Source organism: Eurytemora carolleeae, unplaced genomic scaffold (genome assembly GCF_000591075.1).
Source record: "Eurytemora carolleeae unplaced genomic scaffold, Eaff_2.0 scaffold731, whole genome shotgun sequence".
NCBI classification, from domain to species: domain Eukaryota; kingdom Metazoa; phylum Arthropoda; class Copepoda; order Calanoida; family Temoridae; genus Eurytemora; species Eurytemora carolleeae.
In genome coordinates, this window is record NW_019396921.1 from 133,982 (window position 1) to 154,746 (window position 20,765).

Below are 20,765 nucleotides of genomic sequence, written 5' to 3' on the forward strand. Positions count from 1 at the left end.
CATTTAAACTATTTTTTTGTTCATTTGAACTATTTTTTTGCTCATTTGAACTATTTTTTTGTCCATTTGAACTATTCTTTTTTTCATTTGAACTATTTTTATGTTCATTTGAACTATTTTTGGTTTATTTCATTAATAATATTTTAATAGTTCAAATGAAAATAGTTCTAATGAACTAAAAAATAGTTCAAATGAGTAATATATTTACTCGTTTGAACTATTGTTCATTTCAACTACTCACGTGGTCCCACGTGCAGTAGTTGAAATGAACAATAGTTCAAATGAGCCATAGTTCAAACGACAGTAGTTCAAATGAAATAGCACCGTTACACATGCGGTAAGTTTCAGCGCAATGATGCGTATTATCCTTCTGATATCTGTCCATAACAACGGAGACACTGGAAAATAGTTTATGTTCTACAAATACGATTTGTTGTTGAGCCGTGCAACAAGGTGCAATTTAAATAATAAAATAGCCATGGCTACAGAACAGGTTTTTCTGCTATTATTGCGCTACTGCGCATTGGAAACCCTAGCCATGAACAAAAGGAAGCAGATTGGACAATTTCGAGAAGAAAATTTTCATATATTTTTGCAAAGATGCCTTTAAAGGGAATTTGATTATCAGTTTTCTTTGTATACACATTTAGTTTTAACATTTTGGAAATATTTTTGCATATTTGAATTTGCCGTGTCAATTGGGCTTTTCAAAAATGTAATATATCTATCTATATATAAATTTGGCTTGTCTGTCTGTTTGTCTGTCTTGGTGTCTGTCTGTCTGTTTGTATCCAATAAACGGCTGAACCGATCAAGATAAACAATCAAACCCAACCTATATCAAATTAATAACATTCGTATCCATCCTTTACAACATTCGTAGCAAGCCTATCATGACATTCATATCCAAGTATCAAGATAAGATAAACAATCAAACCCAACATTCGTATCAAAATAGCAGCATACATTAAATGGCGTCGTCTATATACCAGTGACAATTGGGGTTTGCAGAAATATTGCAGAGTGCTTGATATCGCAATAAATATTTGAAATTTTGCTATTTTACAATTTTGCAATTTTTTTTGCAGATTATTAATGTAGAGCCCAAGGGCATTTTAAAAGTGTATTAAATGCGAGAACCAAAAATCAAGCTTCAAATCGTCATATTTTTCGAGTTTCATCCTGTATGGGTAACCCTACATGTATATAATATAATAAATATAATTCACGTAAATTCATTTAAGATTAAATATAAGTTAAATCGTATTCCATTCTCATTTATTAAGGATTAAGGATACAGAGTGGTATTTCTGATTCACGTCACCCTTTAAACCTTTGTCTGTTGAAGGTGATCTTTTTTTTCTGCTAAAACAGGGAAGGAAAATGTCAGAATTCAACATTTTTATTATCAGTATGCAAAACAATGATAACTTCCTCATTGTTGCTGAAATGAATTTTTTAGGGTGCAGTTGTGAATCCGAGGTGCCCCTCTTATGTTTTTTTTTATGGAATGTGACTCGTAATTACATCTACAGAAGGAGCATGATAGAGATGTATTCATGACTGCTTCTCTGCTAATCACCACCTTTTTAGAAATAATTTGTTGATCACGATTAATTGGATGTTTGTTTTCAATCTCTCATTCTGTTTTCAAACTATTCTAAGAACTCCTTAGTTTGCTGTAACGAGGTGATAGTACTTACTCTCGGATTCTAGTCCTAACTAATTCTTCAGAAATGTGGAAAACATGTTTATCTTATATTTCACCGATTAATTGGATGTATTGAAGGCGGGTTGGAACCTATTAATTGGATGCTATATCGATAGTTTAAAGGCTGATTAGACTAACGTACAATTGTTACTGAATTTCAAATGAACAAATTTTGAAAATAATTTTATTTTTCTATTCTAACGCATCATTATTAGAGAAATTAGTGGCCGCAGCGCCGGCCCCCTAGCCTGTCCTAGTCGCGGTGCTCGGCCCCCTAGCATTTCCTAACCACAGCCCGATCGGCCCCCTAGCGGTGGGGCTCGGTCCTGAAATTGTTGAAACCCAGCCTAACCCTTAAATCTTAAGATTACATCATAAATTTTTTTGTGTAAATTACTTAAAATTCTTGATAAAAGGTCATTTAATTTTAAAAATTAAAAACTTAGTCAAATTGAACAAATATTTGTTCAAAAGAACTATATATGTTCTTTTGAAAGTTATTCTAGATGAACATTAGGCCAAACGAATGTTAATCCAATTGATATGACACCATTCTTTGGAACTGATATTTTATTGAACAAAAAACTATGCATGCAATAATTTTGTTGATTTGAAAGGGCGGGGATCTCGAAATGTGCGGTGAGAACTACTGCAGTCAATTTTCCAGGCAAAAACTGTGGGGTATATATTTCTCATCCCCAACGGTCCCGGTCAACTAGAGTTCTCTAACTGTAAACTGTAAATTGTAAACTGCAAACTGCATACTACAAACTGCAAACTGCAAACTGCAAACTGCAAACTGCAAACTGCAAACTGCAAACTGCAAACTGCAAACTGCAAACTGCAAACTGCAAACTGCAAACTGCAAACTGCAAACTGCAAACTGCAAACTGCAAACTGCAAACTGCAAACTGCAAACTGCAAACTGCAAACTGCAAACTGCAAACTGCAAACTGCAAACTGCAAACTGCAAACTGCAAACTGCAAACTGCAAACTGCAAACTGCAAACTGCAAACTGCAAACTGCAAACTGCAAACTGCAAACTGCAAACTGCAAACTGCAAACTGCAAACTGCAAACTGCAAACTGCAAACTGCAAACTGCAAACTGCAAACTGCAAACTGCAAACTGCAAACTGCAAACTGCAAACTGCAAACTGCAAACTGCAAACTGCAAACTGCAAACTGCAAACTGCAAACTGCAAACTGCAAACTGCAAACTGCAAACTGCAAACTGCAAACTGCAAACTGCAAACTGCAAACTGCAAACTGCAAACTGCAAACTGCAAACTGCAAACTGCAAACTGCAAACTGCAAACTGCAAACTGCAAACTGCAAACTGCAAACTGCAAACTGCAAACTGCAAACTGCAAACTGCAAACTGTAAACTGTAAACTGTAAACTGTAAACTGTAAACTGTAAACTGTAAACTGTAAACTGTAAACTGTAAACTGTAAACTGTAAACTGTAAACTGTAAACTGTAAACTGTAAACTGTAAACTGTAAACTGTAAACTGTAAACTGTAAACTGTAAACTGTAAACTGTAAACTGTAAACTGTAAACTGTAAACTGTAAACTGTAAACTGTAAACTGTAAACTGTAAACTGTAAACTGTAAACTGTAAACTGTAAACTGTAAACTGTAAACTGTAAACTGTAAACTGTAAACTGTAAACTGTAAACTGTAAACTACAGACTGTAAACTGCAAACTGTAAACTATAGACTGTAAACTGCAAACTGCAAACTGTCAACTGTAAACTATAAACTGTAAACTGTAAACTGCAAACTGTAACCTGTAAACTGTAAATTATAGACTAAACTGAAAACTGTAAATTGTAAACTATAGACTGTAAACTGCAAACTGCAAACTGTAAACTGTAAACTGTAAACTGAAAAGTGTAACCTGTAAACTGTAAATTATAGACTGTAAACTGAAAACTGTAAATTGTAAACTATAGACTGTAAACTGCAAACTGCAAACTGTAAACTGTAAACTGTAAACTGTAGACTGTAGACTGTAGACTGTAAACTATAGACTGTAAACTGTAAACTGTTCACTGAATGTCCTTCTTATCCACTGTTAGACCCATAAGACGATAATAAATGTTTTATTTTAATGAAAATATTTTTACTAATTCTGGGTGTTTAAGGGTTAACAAATTTATATATGGTGTAGGGATACCTTTCTTATGTCTTAACATAATAAATTCTTTGCTTAAAGGGAATTTAAAAGAAAAATGAAATGGGCTATTTGTGTGCAACAAACTCTTATGGGTCTTGATCAACTCTTAAAATGCTTAGGTTTCAGCCTATACCCCCTTTCATTTTTCTTTCACAGTCCCTTTAACTAAAATTCATTTGTTGAAATATATTTACTTTTAATGTTTTCACTCTCAAAAAATAATGAAATAAGTGATGTTTTATTTTTATCTGAATGTGTGATTTGTAACTGGGAACTGTAAAATTCGAGTAGGTTAACAAACGATGTAAAACGTTTATCTATCAAACTGTAAAATTTGATCAGAGTAACGTTGTAAAACGTTTATCTATCAAACTGTTAAATTTGACCAGGGTAACGTTTCACAACGTCTATTTATCAAACTGTAAAATTTGACCCGGGTAACGTTGCATAACGTTTATGTATCAAACTGTAAAATTTGATTAGGGTAGCGTTGTAAAACGTTTATGTATCAAACGGTAAAATTTTAGTAGGGCAACGTTGTAAAACGTTAATTCATTGAACTGTAGAAGAATAAAGTTATAAGTTGTTGTTGTTGCTGCAATGGACAATAATGTGGAGCTTCTAATATCAAAGAACCCAAAAGCTTAGAATGGAGTTTCACAATCTCCTGAATCAGGTTCAATATCTTCATCTCTTCAGGGTAGTAGCCAGGACCCTGAATACGCCTCGGTCAGCAATAACAAGAGGGTAATCATAGAAAATAAAATGCTTTAAAGAAGGATGAGAATATGGGAGCGTAGATGCATTCAAACATAAGGCCAGTTCTAAGGCAGACCTTTAGATAGAACGTTTCATGTCGTCATTATAAGTCTTATCCGTTGTGGATGCTTTGTCAATCGCGTTCTCTCAATTTCTTCTGAATTCCGGTAATTTCTTTAGAAAAAAATATACACCTTGTAAGTTAATATATTTCGTCCTAAAATTACAATATACAATATACAATAAAGTCATATGCATGGACACTACGCAGTAGGCAATCAAGCCAATTGGGTTAAGATTGAGAAAAATTAAAGATACTAATTAGTACAATGGTAGGCGATTATGTCAATACAATGACGACGACCTTCGATTTCAATTTTGATTTATATCAAGCTTTTAAGCATCATGGATAAATAAAAACATGGAAACAATAAGAAGCTGTTAATTAAAAAAGTTTCTTTTTAGTTACTTGTAAACTTTAGTAGTCGTCTTCATTATATTGATATAATTGCCTATCACCTTTTGAGGTATAAACTTAATAAGGGAAAATGGGATTGTTTACATTTAAACGTGACAGTACAAATACGTCACATTAAATTGTCAACAAACTCTATTCACCTTACCTTAGTTCAACTCTCATTGGTATGATAAGATAGATACAATAATATTACAATTTAAGACTCTGATAGGACGCTGTTATAAGCCGTAATTCTTTAAATGCTCGTGAATTTTTTCAAACATACAGAAAAAAAGGGAATGTAGAACTTAAAAGAATGAGTCTAAAAAAACAACCAAAATATGACATGGCAACATTAAAAAAAAATTGCATAACAAAAATTTTTTTGGACATAATCCGGGCCGAATATATTTTTCCTTTTCCTAGATTATTAGTTTTGGTGGCTAAACAAGTCTAGTTTCGACGTAGAGAAATTAACTATTGTAAAATACAGATAATGTGCACACGACATGAAAGTGTACAATGAATTTCAGTTAAAGAACCAAAATTAACTGGAATTTTTCAGAATTGATTTTCAATTTTGAGAATAGTTTTACAGGGTACAAGAATAAATTTTGATCAATTTTGATTTTTAATAAGAATCAGTTGAGTTCAAAGTTTGCGCTACTGGGTCATTGATTTCAATTTAGAACGTACAAGTCGTTTCGAATAATATTGATTCATTGGCGTTTCAGTGTCCAAGGTATCTCTACAATTATTTCGGTTTCAATTAAAACAAGGTTGTATATCTTCGTCACGATGCGCTCCAATGTACAGGAAATGTCGTCTTCTAAGCATAGATAGATCAAATCCGTATATGACCGTCACTGATTATAGAGGGGAGAGTGTCGTCATATGCGGATTGGAAGCAACCTTATAATACTTGTTATATCTAAATTGTTAGCAGCGCAAACTTTGTGCTCATTACGATAGTGTTACAAAAGGAATATCTAATGAAAGTTGTCAAAACTCATTTGATTAGTTTAAAGGGACTGTGTACGTAATTTCAAATGATTCTCCGCGTTCCAAAACTTACTTGCAGATTCACCCTTTAAACTTGTATCTGGACACATAGTTGGGATAAAATAGATTTTTTTTCTCTAAAAATTAACATGTTTAATTTGAAGTTTCTCTAAAATTAACATGTTTAGTTTGACGTTTCTCTAAAAATTAACATGTTTTATTTGACGTTTCTCTGAAAATTAACATGTTTAGTTTGACGTTTCTCTAAAATAAACATGTTTAATTTGACGTTTCTCTAAAAACTAACATGTTTAATTTAACGTTTCTCTAAAAATTAACATGTTTAATTTGACGTTTCTCTAAAGCTTCACATGTTTAATTTGACGTTTCTCTAAATATTAACATGCTTTATTTGACGTTTCTCTAAAAATTAACATGTTTAATTTGAAAAATTAACATGTTTAATTTGAAAAATTAACATGTTTAATTTGACGTTTCTCTAAAAATTAACATGTTTTATTTGACGTTTCCCTAAAAAAGTGACGTAACATTTTTTTGCGGCTGAGACAAGAAAGGAAATAATTAGGTTTCAGCGGGTTTTTTTCAGATAGCAAATACGACGGTATGTTGTTTATCATTGTTTATCACGGTTTAAAGTGTTAGCTGAGACTCATGAAATTACGGAGACAGTTCCTTAAATAAGTTTTTTTAACATTGTCATGATTTTTGAAAATGCATTTATCTAAAGTAATGTTGATAGCATTTTTTTATTTATGACTTAAAAGCACTTTCCTTCAGCCCCCAGGCGCTTTTCATTTATCATTTTATAATAATTATGAAGCAGACAACATTCGTATACGTATTTATATAGATTACAACAAATATTCACGCAAAATTGACATCTTCTGTTTTCTCATTGAAACATAAAATAAAAAGCAAACCATTTCTGAATCATACTTTTTCAGATAAAAAGCATTCCACTTTTTCTAACAGTACATTATATTATGTACTATTTACATTGCATGTACACATGACTGGTCAAATGTTTAGGTTTAAGTACATAGAGTAACACTAAAGTATTGGTTGTTCTTTCAGACATTACGTACAATAGAACTACAGATGTACATACAAACATCTTTCCGATAAAATATTTCTGATAAATAATAGAGAAAAATAAAATTATAACAAAAGAATGTACGACATTGTTCAACAATGAAAGTCCATTTTTTAATGTTTATTTTGTCAGATTAATTGCTTTAGTCATAGTTAAATGTTTTTTATCTATCTTTAAAAATAATGGAAAAGCATTTTGATAATAAATATTAGGTGGAAATGGCGAAATAGATCTGCCATGATTTACAATGTACAGTGTCCGGTGTGTACTGCACAGAGTACAGTGTACAGCGTAGTGTACATAGAACAGAGTACAGTGTACAGCGTAGTGTACAGAGAACAGAGTACAGTGTAACTAAAATGGCAAATAATAAGTCGAATGATTATCTAAGCGTCGTTAGTTGGTGTGGTTAAATACTCATCAGCTCTCTAAAAATAAATAAAATTAAAATTCATAAAAATATGATAAGCCAATAATACCCACTAATGTAACTCAATAATTTTTTTTGACATACCTGAAAACCACAGAGTAGAGAATATCAGCTGGTAGTTCAGAGTTGTTTGTGTACCTGGGTCAGAATATCAGCTTTTAGGTGAGAGTTATATACCTGATAGGTTTCTAGTGACCTCTGGGTCAGATTATTAGGTGGGAGGTCATAATTATATACCTGATAGTTCTCTAATAACATCTGGGTCAGAATATCAGCCGGGTGGTCAGAGTTATATACTTGATAGTTCTCTAATGACCTCTGGGTCAGAATATTAGCTGGGAGTTCATAATTATATACCTGATAGTTCTCTAATAACCTCTGGGTTAGCATATCAGCTGGGAGGTCGGAGTTATATACCTGATAGTTATCTAGTTCCCTCTGGGTCAGAATATCAGCTGGGAGGTGAGAGTTATATACCTAATAGGCCTCTATTGACCTCTGGGTCAGAATATATAATGGGAGGTCATAGTTATATACCTGATAGTTCTCTAATGACCTCTTGGTCAGAATATCAGCTGGTAGGTCATAGTTATATACCTGATAGTTCTCTAATGACCTCTGGGTCAGAATATCAGCTGGTAGGTCAGATTTACGCCTAAGAAGGGGTTTCTCCAGATTCTTCTCAACTTTTACAGGGTTTACAACTACAAGGATAGATAAATACATTGACCAACTAAATAGACCAAGGCTAACATAAAATCTACAAAAAAAAATGATACAAAAACTGAGAAAATTAGGTGGACCTTGAAATCAGGATGTAGCCAGGGGGATGGAGTGGGGGGGGGGGAATTAAAGGTCGAAAACTTGAAGGGAAAAATTAATTCATTTACCCGAAATTTTTTTTCGTGCTAAGATAATATTTTGCCAAAAAGTAACAAACCCTAATAAAACATGCATAGAAAAAAAGAAAAAAATTAATCTCGAAGGTGATGAGAAATGAAAATTTAAAGATTTCTAATATTCCGTCTGGACCCCCCCCCTTTTTTTCAACAAAGGTGACAACCGTCCGCGAATATCAGTCTAAGCCTTATTTAACATAAAAAAGTTTAATCATGGGTGATTGCTTTTAATGACAGGGGGTGAGGGTAATCTAGGATAGGACATATCCAATTCTATGACAAATTATATAGTCAGCTGCGGGCCTGCATGTACCTGATGGGATTACAATCCCGTTTTGACCAGATCCAGTATTTACATCCTCAATCTCAGCTACTTTCTCCTAAATATATCAAATAATTTATCAGTATTTATATCCTCAATCTCAGCTACTTTCTCCTAAATACATCAAATAATTTATCAGTATTTATATCCTCAATTTCTGCTACTTCCTCCTAAATACATCAAATAATTTATCAGTATTTACATCCTCAATCTCAGCTACTTTCTCCATAATATAATACATCAAATAATATTTCAGTACTTACATCCTCAATCTCTGCTACTTTCTCCTAAATATATTAAATAATTTATCAGTATATACATCCTCAATCTCTGCTACTTTCTCCTAAATATATCAAATAATTTATCAGTATCTGGGTATTTACATCCTCAATCTAAGCTACTTTCTCCAAAATATATCAAATAATGTATTAGTATTTATATCCTCAATCTAAGCTACTTACTCCTAAATATATCAAATAATTAATCAGTATTTACATCCTCAACCTCTGCTACTTTCTCCTAAATACATCAAATAATGTATTAGTATTTACATCCTCAATCTCAGCTACTTTCTCCTAAATACATAAAATAATTTATCAGTATTTACATCCTCAATTTCTGCTACTTTCTCCTAAATACATCAAATAATTTATCAGTATTTACAACCTCAATCTCAGCTACTTTCTCAAAAATATATCAAATAATGTATTTGTATTTACATCCTCAATCTCTGCTACTTACTCCTAAATATATCAAATAATTTATCAGCATTTACATCCTCAATCTCTGCTACTTTCTCCTAAATATATTAAATAATTTATCAGTATATACATCCTCAATCTCTGCTACTTTCTCCTAAATATATTTAATAATTTATCAGTATTTACATCCTCAATCTCAGCTACTTTCTCCATAATATAATACATCAAATAATATTTCAGTATTTACATCCTCAATCTCTGAATCAAATAATTTATCAGTATTTACATCTTCAATCTCAGCTACTTTCTCCTAAATACATCAAATAATTTATCAGTATTTACATCCTCAATCTCAGCTGCTTTCTCCTAAATATATCAAATAATTTATCAGTATTTATATCCTAAATCTCAGCTACTTTCTCCTAAATACATCAAATAATTTATCAGTATTTATATCCTCAATCTCAGCTACTTTCTCCTAAATAAATAAAAAATGTATCAGTATCTAAGTATTTACATCCTCATCTCTGCTACTGTCTCCTAAATAAATCAAAAAATGTATCAGTATCTGTGTATTTACATTTTCAATCTCTGCTACTTTCTCCTTAAGAAATAAACAGTTCATCACTAAAATTAGGTCTTAAATTTTCGTAGCACTTATAATTATGTTGCTTGTTTTGTTCAACAAAAAAAAAATCTTATTTACAAACAGAGGTATTTCAATTTCAGATTGATAAGTTATTATATTATATTCCTACCCTTGGTTCCAATGAAGAGTGACCGTGACCGTAACCGTGACCGTGACTAACCTCTATAAGCCCATCTGGCAGAAGACTTGTGTCAGCTAACATTTTTGAGACAGCTTCTATATCCGGGTTAGCGCGAGCTAAAAAACATTAAGATTAAAAGTATATATTATCAATAATAATTGAGGGGTGGGGGGAGGCAAGGGGCAGTGTCCCCTTAGATATGGCATTTTCACCAAAACATGCTGTGTTTCTTCTTATTTTTTTTAAGAGGGGGGGGGGGAGCAACTACCCAGATGAAGCCCTGTATACACACTCGCATCATTTTAGACAAATTTTATTTAGTTATTTAGTTATTTAGTTATTTAGTTATTTAGTTATTTAGTCATTTGGTTATTTGGTTATTTAGTTATTTAGTTATTTAGTTACCTCTTTCCTCCACCCTCTTCCATGCTTCCAATCTTTCTCTGGCTTTATCTTTTTCTTTAGAAACCTCAGCCTTGAATATCAAATGTTACCGTCATTGCAATTTCTATTGGTTCTGAATCGTCATCCAGAACGTGACTGAACCCTGATTGGATCAGACGCTACCCGAAATATGAAACAACAGTGGCACAAGAGTAAAGGTTGAACTAGGTCTGCGTGGTTCAGCTTCTTTTTATCTTTTATTTTCCCTAATTCAACGAATAAACCCTAACATTCATAAAACATAACTTCTGAAGAAAAAAAATCATAAGAGGACGGGGNGGGAAATATATCCCTCTTCTCATTTCCACTACATTTAACATACCTTGAATTGCTGAGTACACTCGTCAAATAGTTTTTGGTTCATCTCCATGAAGAGTTTGAGTGCATTGTAGATTAAACCATGAATAGTCTTGTTCCAGTGGTTCTTACTAAAACACAAGGTAAGTTAAGGTCAATAGGGAATTTATATTCGATGTTAGGTACTTTCCCAAAGACCTTTTCCCAATTGAAAACTTCCCAAATATGGAATTTATCAATCGGCAACTTCCCAAGTCTGTCCTAGTCGCAGCACTCGGTCCCTAACCTGTTCTAGAAGCAGCGCTCCCTCCCCAAAGCCCATCCAAGTCGCAGCACTCGGCCCCCCCCCCCATTGCAGCCTGCGGCGCCTCAGAAGGCCTAACCTAACCTTCTAAAGATGCTGCTTGGAAATTTGCACAATTGGAATTGGGAAGCTGCCACTTGGGAAATTGTCACTTGGGAAGTCACCCTTGGGAAAATTTTTAAATCCTTTATAATTATTTCAATTAACAAAAATGTTTCTTTAATAAGAACACTGACCTATTTCTGTAAAGAGCTGGGAACATGATGGGGAGGATTGTACTGGCATTATCCGATATCAAGGACATTATGTACTCATTGTTCCAATAGTACAATGCTCTCTCAGCAACCTGAATATATGTATTCAATATTCCAATAGTACAATGCTCTCTCAGCAACCTGAATATATGTACTTAATATTCCAATAGTACAATGCTCTCTCAGCAACCTGAATATATGTACTCAATAGTCCAATAGTACAATGCTCTCTCAGCAACCTGAATATATGTACTCCATAGTACAATGCTCTCAGCAACCTGAATATATGTACTTAATATTCCAATAGTACAATGCTCTCTCAGCAACCTGAATATATGTATTCAATATTCCAATAGTACAATGCTCTCTCAGCAACCAGAATATATATACTCAATATTCCAATAGTACAATGCTCTCTCAGCAACCTGAATATATGTACTTAATATTCCAATAGTCTCTCAGCAACCTCAATATATGTACTCATTGTTCCAATAGTACAATGCTCTCTCAGCAACCTGAATATATGTACTTAATATTCCAATAGTACAATGCTCTCTTAGCAACCTGAATATATGTACTCAATATTCCAATAGTACAATGCTCTCTCAGCAACCTGAATATATATACTCAATATTCCAATAGTACAATGCTCTCTCAGCAACCTGAATAATAATAATACCTGGAAGTGAGGACTGGAAACACACTTTGTAAGCTGTGTGAACAAGGGTCCCATCACCTCAAATAAAAAAAGTTAGAAAAAAGATTTTTAATAAATTGTGAAAAGTCGTCAAACTACTAAAAGACGACTCAACCATGTATCCTATAAGGCTGGTTCAACCAAATTTTGAACTATCCTTGTGACAAAAGAGCCCAGGTCTGTTTCTGCCAACATATTGATGAACCCTATACTTGCAGCACTCTGATTGGTCGGAATTGTCAGACACTTTGCCTGCATCAGCTGACATAACATTAGGGGGATCAAAATATTTACGTTTGAATCAGTGATTTAGAATTTGAGCCAGTAAGCACTTGAGAAGTAGTTGAACTGTCGATAGGTAGTTTCAACAATTTCTCTCCAATTTAATTAATTCCGTCCTGGAGTGCGATGCCGGGGTTGGCTAAAAAACTCACTTTTTATTTCAATATTTAAGTTTGCAACGCCGACTGTTCTTAGGTCTAATATTCTAACAGAAATTATGTAAAATCGGTATAAATGTACAGATTAAACTGTACACTATAAAGTGTACAGCTTGTACACACTAACCTTCTGGAACTCGGCAGGTTCGATGACATCTAAGATTTCCTCTAATTCGTTGAGGAACATAACTTCTTTAGGACTGTGTACTTTAGGCCAGTATCTAAATTTAAACAAGATGGTAAACACAAACTCAGGGATATTTAAAAAAAATATCTCCCCCCAGTCCAGTCCAGTCCAGTCCCGTCTCGTCCCGTCCCGTCCCGTCCCGTCCCGTCCCGTCCCGTTCCGTCCCGTCCCGTCCCGTCCCGTCCCGTCCCGTCCCGTCCAGTCCCGTCCCGTCCAATCCAATCCAAATTTTGATATTTTTATTACCTTAGTAAGGACATAATAACCGGTTCAGTTAGAGATGGATCCTTCTCTAAAAACTGTACAACGCAGTACGCTAGCTGGGGATGGTACACGGACAGACTACGCACTTTATGCAACGGCAACAGGACCTATCCGGGTAAATAGTTAAAAGCACGTAATTTCAAATGAACCTCCAGTTAAACAGTGCCAGGTCGCATTCACAAAGGTACCTTTAAAATGGTGTCCGATCCAGATGAGAAAATAACTTTTTTTCTTTTCAATTGCGACTTTTCTGTAAAATGTGCTTGCGGATTTCTGCTACAAAGAGTGAAGAAAATTGTCAGAATTGATCATGTTTTATGATAGAAAAACGCCTATGTCGGCTCATAGTTACTTAGATTCAGGTTTAAATGGTATCATTGTAAATATAACATGCCACTCTACAAGAGAAAGGTTACATTAAATTACATTTTTGATGCATGTGGATGCACTGGGGAAAAAATGAAAAAAAGACTTGCCAATTCTCCTAGATTTTTGGGTAATTCCCCCCCCACCCCCAAAAAAAATTTAGTTATTTTCTTAAATACTGCTGATAAAATTCTAATAACATACCGAATATCTGGGGAACAAATAAATTAATAGTTTTCTATAAGAAATAAGAAATATAAGATAGATCTGGAAGGGAATCCGAACCCGGAGTATTAATTTTTCTAAATTCTGAATATCAACTATGGACACTTTTGATTTCTACTTAATCAGCTCTTTTCCCTTCTTTTTTGATATTCCTACCAGATTCTGACCAATGAGCGTTCTCTCAATAAATGGCGCGGAAAAATTTCAAAGTTTCCGGCTTCTGATGCGCCACTCTGATTGGTTGAATTTTATACATTTTTTTGGATACAAGCTGAAGATGAATTTAATCTTGAGATTAATAAAAGGGAAAGATCAAGCAGTGATCTCAATGTCCACAATTTCAAAGTTTTCAGCTCTGAATACCTTGAGAAGGAAGGTCTTGTGCTCCTCCTTGAGTGGGAGAGCGAACCCGTTGATGATGGATCCCAGGATCTCCAGCAGCTCAGCCACACCGTTGTGTCTCTCAGTCTCGTAAATAAAGCTGTAGAAGATATTGTTGATCTGTTTCCTGATTAGTAAGAACTATTAAACAAATTAAAATTTTAAAATAATAGTTATCGTTCAATGATCAATCAATATACTTTCAGTTCCGTCCTCTCATAGTTCTTGTTGACCTCCCCCCCCCCTTTCCTTGATTATACTTTTCTAGGTTTCCCCTTCAAATCTTGTTATTATTATCATCATTATATAGCTATGGAAGGATGCTCTATTTTCAAGAAACCTTAAATAATAAGTTTACCACCTTAAATAATAAGTTTACCAAAATTTCAAATTTAATATTAGGTTGACATCCTTTCCAGCTAGCATCAAATGATCTCCTGGCATTAAACGATCGCCTAGCATTAAATCAATGCCTGGCATTTCAAGATCGCCTGGCAAAAAATATTCACCTAACATTGCGTGATCGCCTGGCATTAAATATTTACCTAGCATTTAACGATAAACTGGCGTTAAATAGTTTCTTATTATTTAAAGATAACCTGGCGTTAAATAGTTACTTGTTATTTAACGATAACCTGGAGTTAATGTTTACCTAGCATCGAGCTTTCAAATCAAATGTAAGAATGGCGCCGGGGTTTCACAACCGGTTTGCAAGTCCTGCTTCTAGTGCTTACTCTATGGTTTGTATAAATTCGGACTAATTCAACTAGCTTTAATTTATTTAGATTCTTTCCGTGCTTAGGATCCATTTAATTTTGATGCGGATCCTGATGCAGATCCTGGATCCGCACTGGAAAAAAAATGGATCTGGATCCAGGTTATGAATATTTCTTTATTATTAATTGAATTTGTTTGACAAAGCAATATTCAAAATTACGTTTCTTTTTTTTTCGCTTATTTTTATAAACTTGATGAACCATTCAGAGATGATACAGTTTTTTTTTTGCAGTTTTTGGTTGATATTTTTACCATTGGATCCAGATCCGTGGATCCGCATATTTTTTCGGATCCGGATCCAGAGCCCACGATTTAACAACTGAAACCCGACTTTAAGACCCAATCTTCGACCCAACTCTGACAGCTTGTGTCACCAAACACTGGATTCCACAACTTTAAAGTTTTTCATAAACGCTACAGTGCTCAGGAACCATCTGTGATTAACATTTAATGTTTTATCAGTTGTGAAAGTTAATTAGCGTAGAACGTTCAACTATTGCGGATTGCCCATCTTTTACCAACTAACCGTTCAACTTACGCATAATATTTAAATAAAATTAACTGACATTTAAAGTTCAACCAACGCTTAGCAAAGTTTTAAGTTCAACAAATGTATTATGTTTTACACAAAGTTTAACTTTAAACGAAGTGTTTAGTCCAGGAAAAGTTTAACGTTTAACGAGAGCTTAATATCAACAAATATTTTATCAGTTTACAAACAATGAAACGTTAAACAAATAGTTTAGCGTTAAACAAATAGTTTAGCGTTTAACAAAGAGTTTAATGGTCGAACAAGAGTTTAAGATTTAACAAAGAGTTTGACGCTTAAAACATCTAACGCAGAGCAACCTAAATTTGGTTGTACATAAGTGTAAAATATTCTTTTTTGTACCTGATATAGGCCCGGAGTCCTAGAAATTTCCCGTATATTCGGTGTAAACTGGTTTTCAGGAAATCACGCTCTCTGAATATAAAAATATTCATATCGGAAAAAAAGTAGAATTAATATTATTGTTAGATTCCAGAGGCCGAATTTAAAGAATTTGAGCGGCGGCTTAAATTCATTAAATTCGGGCACATCTTCATTCTTTTATCAGAAATAAAATATCAGTAGAAAAAATATCAAATAATGTGATATACCTCTTCATATTTTCTTCAGACTTTTGCAAAGAAGAAAAATTCGAAAAAAAATATGAGGGTTAAATTTTTCTCAGAAAATCTGACTGTAATCCTTCCTCAAATTATCAGTAAAAAGAAAAAGGTGTAAAAGTTGATTTCGAATAAAAATCTTTAAAGTTTGAACTTACATAAGTTTAAAATATCAATCACAGCTAAGATAACACCAAGCAAATTTTATTATTATTCATAAATTCATAAAAATCTTATCGAACCTACAGACTAATTTAATCTATTTATTTATTTTGCAACAAATTCAGTTATGTTATTGGAATTCTTTTACTTTCTACGTATTCCCCCCACCAAAAAAAAATCCTTTTCCAAAGAATCAACACTAAGGGGACACCCTTTTTCCACCCTTTAAGATAAGGATAACTTTCAACCAAAAATTCTTTTATTTTACCGAATTGAATGGATTAAAACAATTTTAAAAATGATTTTCATGAGGAAAGATGATTTTTCATCAGGCCATGTATTCTTGGGATTAGAGGGGGGGGGGCCCTATAACTTCCCAGGAAAATATATTCCCCTGAACAGAAATGAATACCTGGGATCCTCTGAATCAAATAGATCTAGGAGCTGGAGAACAAATCTCTGATCAATGTATCGTTTGGCCTGACCAGGCTGGAAATCACTGGACTCCAGGCATCTAGCAATTTACAGGTTTTAGATTTAACAAGACTCTTCACAAAATTTTAAATTTATATTTTCAGGAAATTTTAAATTTATATTTTCAGGAAATTTTAAATTTATATATCAGGAAATTTTAAATTTATATTTTCAGGAAATTTTAAATTTATATTTTCAGGAAATTTTAAATTTATATTTTCAGGAAATTTTAAATTTATATTCTTAGAGCGAAATTTCAGATTTCCATCGGTAACCTTTGAACCTTTTTGTGATAAATGCATTAAATTATTGATCCTTTGTAATTTTCTTTAAATATGAATTGCGGATTTCTGCTAAAAAATAATTTGTCAGAATTAAACACTTTTTAAAAGCTAGAGATTTTTTTAACGACATAAGAGTGATAGAAATGCGCGAGTTGATTTACGATGAAGTTTAAACAGTTTTCAAATAAAACGACTATTTCCAGTGCCCTAAAAACGATGTTGGTTCAGCATAAATAAAGTACAGAATGATCATAATTGTGATTCAAATTTCAAATTTTACATATTGTCAAAACAAAACATAAAAACGATTATTTAAATTAGTAGCCAGTAGGTCGAAGTAAAAATTCAACAAAAAATTAAAAATATTATTTTGATGTACAAAAACCACGAAAATTTTTATTTCCATCTTTAATTATTGGGCCGTGCGGAGGCTTTATCAAGGTGTACCTGAGAAAGAACTCATAAACAAGCTGAAGATGAGGCCAGGCAGCCTCCAGGGTTGGTTCATCCTCCTCTGGGTCAAACTCAGCCCCTTCATTTAAACAGGGGTAAATACAACCCTGGTGTATTCAGTCCAAGGGGACGGGGCACAATGGGGTCTCAGGGGGAGGTGGTGCCAGCAATATCGAATTTACGCCATAAACCTCTTATTCGAGTCAAATAAGGCTCGGTTGCTTGAATAATTATTTTTAAGAGAAGTCTCTGAAATATGAGGGAAAACTGGTAATTTCCGTAAAAACTCTTAAAATGGGTATTTTATCCACGAATTAGAGCCCAAACCAATACATGGGCGGCCTTGTGGCGCCCCTACATCTTTGATTAATGGCTGTTAGAATCTATATATATAAATATATCTAGGGTATCCTGAATCTGGTGTATAAAAGATATAAGTATATGTTTTTTACCAAAATAGTCAGTTTTAACAAAGACGACATTCTAAATATATTGAGAATTTACAGGATCCATACAAGATTAAATATATGAACGGGAAAAGTAATTTTAAATAGAAATCAATATAAATCAATGCTAGCTACAATAGATACAAAGTTTTTAAATGAAAAGATTATCAGAATATTTTCATTTTGTCCATTCTCAACAGTCAACATGAAACCCCATGCGGGGGGGGGATTTATAAAAAAAATTGCGCGGAATGAAAGAATTGGACTTTTAAAGACAAATTATTTGCGCTTTCAAATGAGTTTCTTATCTTCCAATAAGAAATTGAAAATAACAGGAGGGGAAAAAACCAAAAAAGGGGCGGGAGGGTAGATTAGTACAGACAGATAATTACCTTGACTGAATGTATACCTGAAGGGTTATTGCTGGGCGGGAGGGCTCTGAACAGATTTACAGAAAACATTCTTACAATCTCTGGATATACGGGTTCAGTGAGTACACCGTGATTATTGTTTACGTACTCAACCATCTCCTGCAGCGCTGCACGCTTCACCTAAACAGGGTTCAATGAGTACATCTGGGTTATTGTTAACGTGCTCAACCATCTTCTGCAGAACTTCACGCTTCCCCTAAACAGGGTTCAATGAGTACATCGTGATTATTGTTTACGTACTCAACCATCTCCTGCAGCGCTGCACGCTTCACCTGGTGACAATTATTATTTATAATATTATTATTATTCAAATCTATATTTGGATGAAATGTTCAATTCACCGTAAATGCGAAATATAAATATATATATATCTATAACAAGACATCTTAAGTTAACAAATTATATATCAAATGTTCAGATCGGTATAAAAGTAAACTAGAGTAGAAAAAAGGGAAAAATATCAGCAAGTAAAAAAACTTGAATTTAAAATCGCATACTAATTGTAACCGCCCTAACTCATGCTTAAATTGTATAGTAATACGATGGAAAAACCATCTGTGTTTAATTATCAGATAACATATTCATATATGAATGAGATTAAGGTACTAGCTATAAAAGTCACCCACTCAACTTTAAATTTAGAAATGAAGTTTTAGAACGTTCCTGTGTTTTCCAATCAAATTTTGAGTCGAATCATTTAAGATTAAGAGGAGATCCTTGTCTATGATCGGGAACATCAACAAAAATTGATTACGTCTCTCTCTATGAAGATGATTATATATATATATATATATATATATATATATATCTATATATGGTCTTCAGAGCGTCATTTCACAGTCCTTATTTAGATAATAAGTCAATTTTGTGAAAATCAAAAAAAATTTACGATTTTGTACAAATAATCTTAAAATTATTTTACCTCTTTCCATTTGAGGTCTGAGAGCGGGTCTGAGACAAAGTCGAAAAGAACACTGCACTGTCGAATCTTCTGAATAAATAATTCTTCTTTCTCCCCAGCACTCGCTTCTTTTAACAAGGGTAGTTTAGCTAGTTCTCGGTTTTGTGTTATGTTAAACCTAAAATAAATGTTGTTTAAGGGATCGGGTCTGTACCACTACCAGTATACGATGGTTGAACCCCCCCCCCCCCCNNCCCCTGAGCCGAATGCTAAAAAAAGGCTAACTGGTTTGATACTCCATTTTTTTAACCCTACCCGTCCACCCAATCTTTAAATGGTATAAAACTTTCGATTACTTTTAATGGATCCTATTACAGAATTTGTGAACACCATATCATGGCATTGTACATTATGGGAAAAGCAGTGCTTAAGAATCCGGATCCGTTGGATCCACAAGATTTTGGCTTCCTGGATCCGGATCCAAGGGGAAGAATATGAACCAAAAACTGAAAAAAAAAAAAATTCTGAACTTTTGAAAAAAGAGAAATTATAAAAATTTCCTCATTTCTGAATGGTTTATAAGTTTTAGGATAACTACAAGCGAAAAAAAATAAAACTACAAATTTGAAAATTAATTTTCTTAAAAAAATTAAGTAAATCTTAAAGAAATTACCTGGATCCGGATCCATTTTTTTCCAGTGCGGATCCAGGATCCGGATCCGCATCAAAATTAAATGGATCCTAAGCACTGGGGAAAAGTTTGACATAGGGCCGATGCACTCTGCCTCTAGCCTGTCCTAGCCTCAGCGCTCGTCCGAGAAATTGTTTTAAAATAGACTAACCCTTAACAGGACTCAGTCAAAGAGAAAATTTTTGGTCCGCCCCTTCAAAAAATGTTCATTAAGTTTGTATTACAGAATTAGGTTATGTTATGACAATTTCTGGACCGAGCGCTGCGGCTAGGACAGAATTGTGAGCATGGCGCTACGGCCTTGCATGCACATGTTTTGATGAAGGAAGGGGGGGGTAGGTTAAAAAAAATCCATCTCATGGACAGAGCCCTTTTAATGGATTATGGGGGTCCGTCCTAGTATACGATTTTTGGAGCCAAAACAATTTCTAGTATATCTTGGCCGGAAGTTTACCTGCTGGAGCTCGGTCGTCTCTCCTTTTTAACATGCGGCGATCCGCCGAAAAACTTCATTTTATTGATTTGTGTTGGGGGCGGGGGCTTAGTCCCATCTCCTTCCCCCTCCTTCTTTTCCAGCATTGCTAATTTACTTATCACAATTGGAATTCCGAGTCGCTTTCTGAAACAGAAACATAATTTTCAGCAAACCTTAATCGTCAGAATGTGTTTTAATTCGTAAATTTCAAAACATAAATTGAAATTATTAATTAATTGTGCAATTAATTAACTAAGAAAATTAAACCAGTTTCTCAAATCTTTACTCCGTAGAAAGTTGGAAAACATCAGCTGAT

At 33.7% G+C, this 20,765-nt stretch overlaps 1 protein-coding gene across 7 annotated transcripts; it reads right to left on the bottom strand.

The window, feature by feature from the left end:
• Window positions 1-4,841: 4,841 nt before the first annotated feature.
• LOC111710138 (serine/threonine-protein phosphatase 2A 56 kDa regulatory subunit delta isoform) lies at window positions 4,842-20,615 on the bottom strand. 7 transcript variants are annotated; one of them, XR_002767004.1, is made up of 18 exons: window positions 20,429-20,613; window positions 19,305-19,461; window positions 18,361-18,502; window positions 17,500-17,584; window positions 16,707-16,808; window positions 15,876-15,947; window positions 14,189-14,333; window positions 13,217-13,341; window positions 12,911-13,004; window positions 12,326-12,382; window positions 11,629-11,738; window positions 11,114-11,219; window positions 10,753-10,822; window positions 10,387-10,463; window positions 8,868-8,934; window positions 8,253-8,359; window positions 5,276-7,653; window positions 4,842-4,969 (listed from the first exon to the last, which is right to left on the bottom strand). XR_002767004.1 is itself a non-coding variant. In XM_023484175.1 (17 exons), the coding sequence occupies exons 1-17, from the start codon at window positions 20,551-20,553 to the stop codon at window positions 7,612-7,614; spliced, it is 1,683 nt and encodes a 560-aa protein (XP_023339943.1). In that variant the 5' UTR covers window positions 20,554-20,613; the 3' UTR covers window positions 5,141-7,611. The 7 variants fall into 7 exon arrangements, 5 of the variants coding, with proteins under 5 accessions (XP_023339943.1, XP_023339946.1, XP_023339945.1 ...); XR_002767003.1 differs by having other exon boundaries at window positions 5,172-7,653; XM_023484175.1 differs by lacking the exon at window positions 4,842-4,969 and having other exon boundaries at window positions 5,141-7,653.
• Window positions 20,616-20,765: the final 150 nt, after the last annotated feature.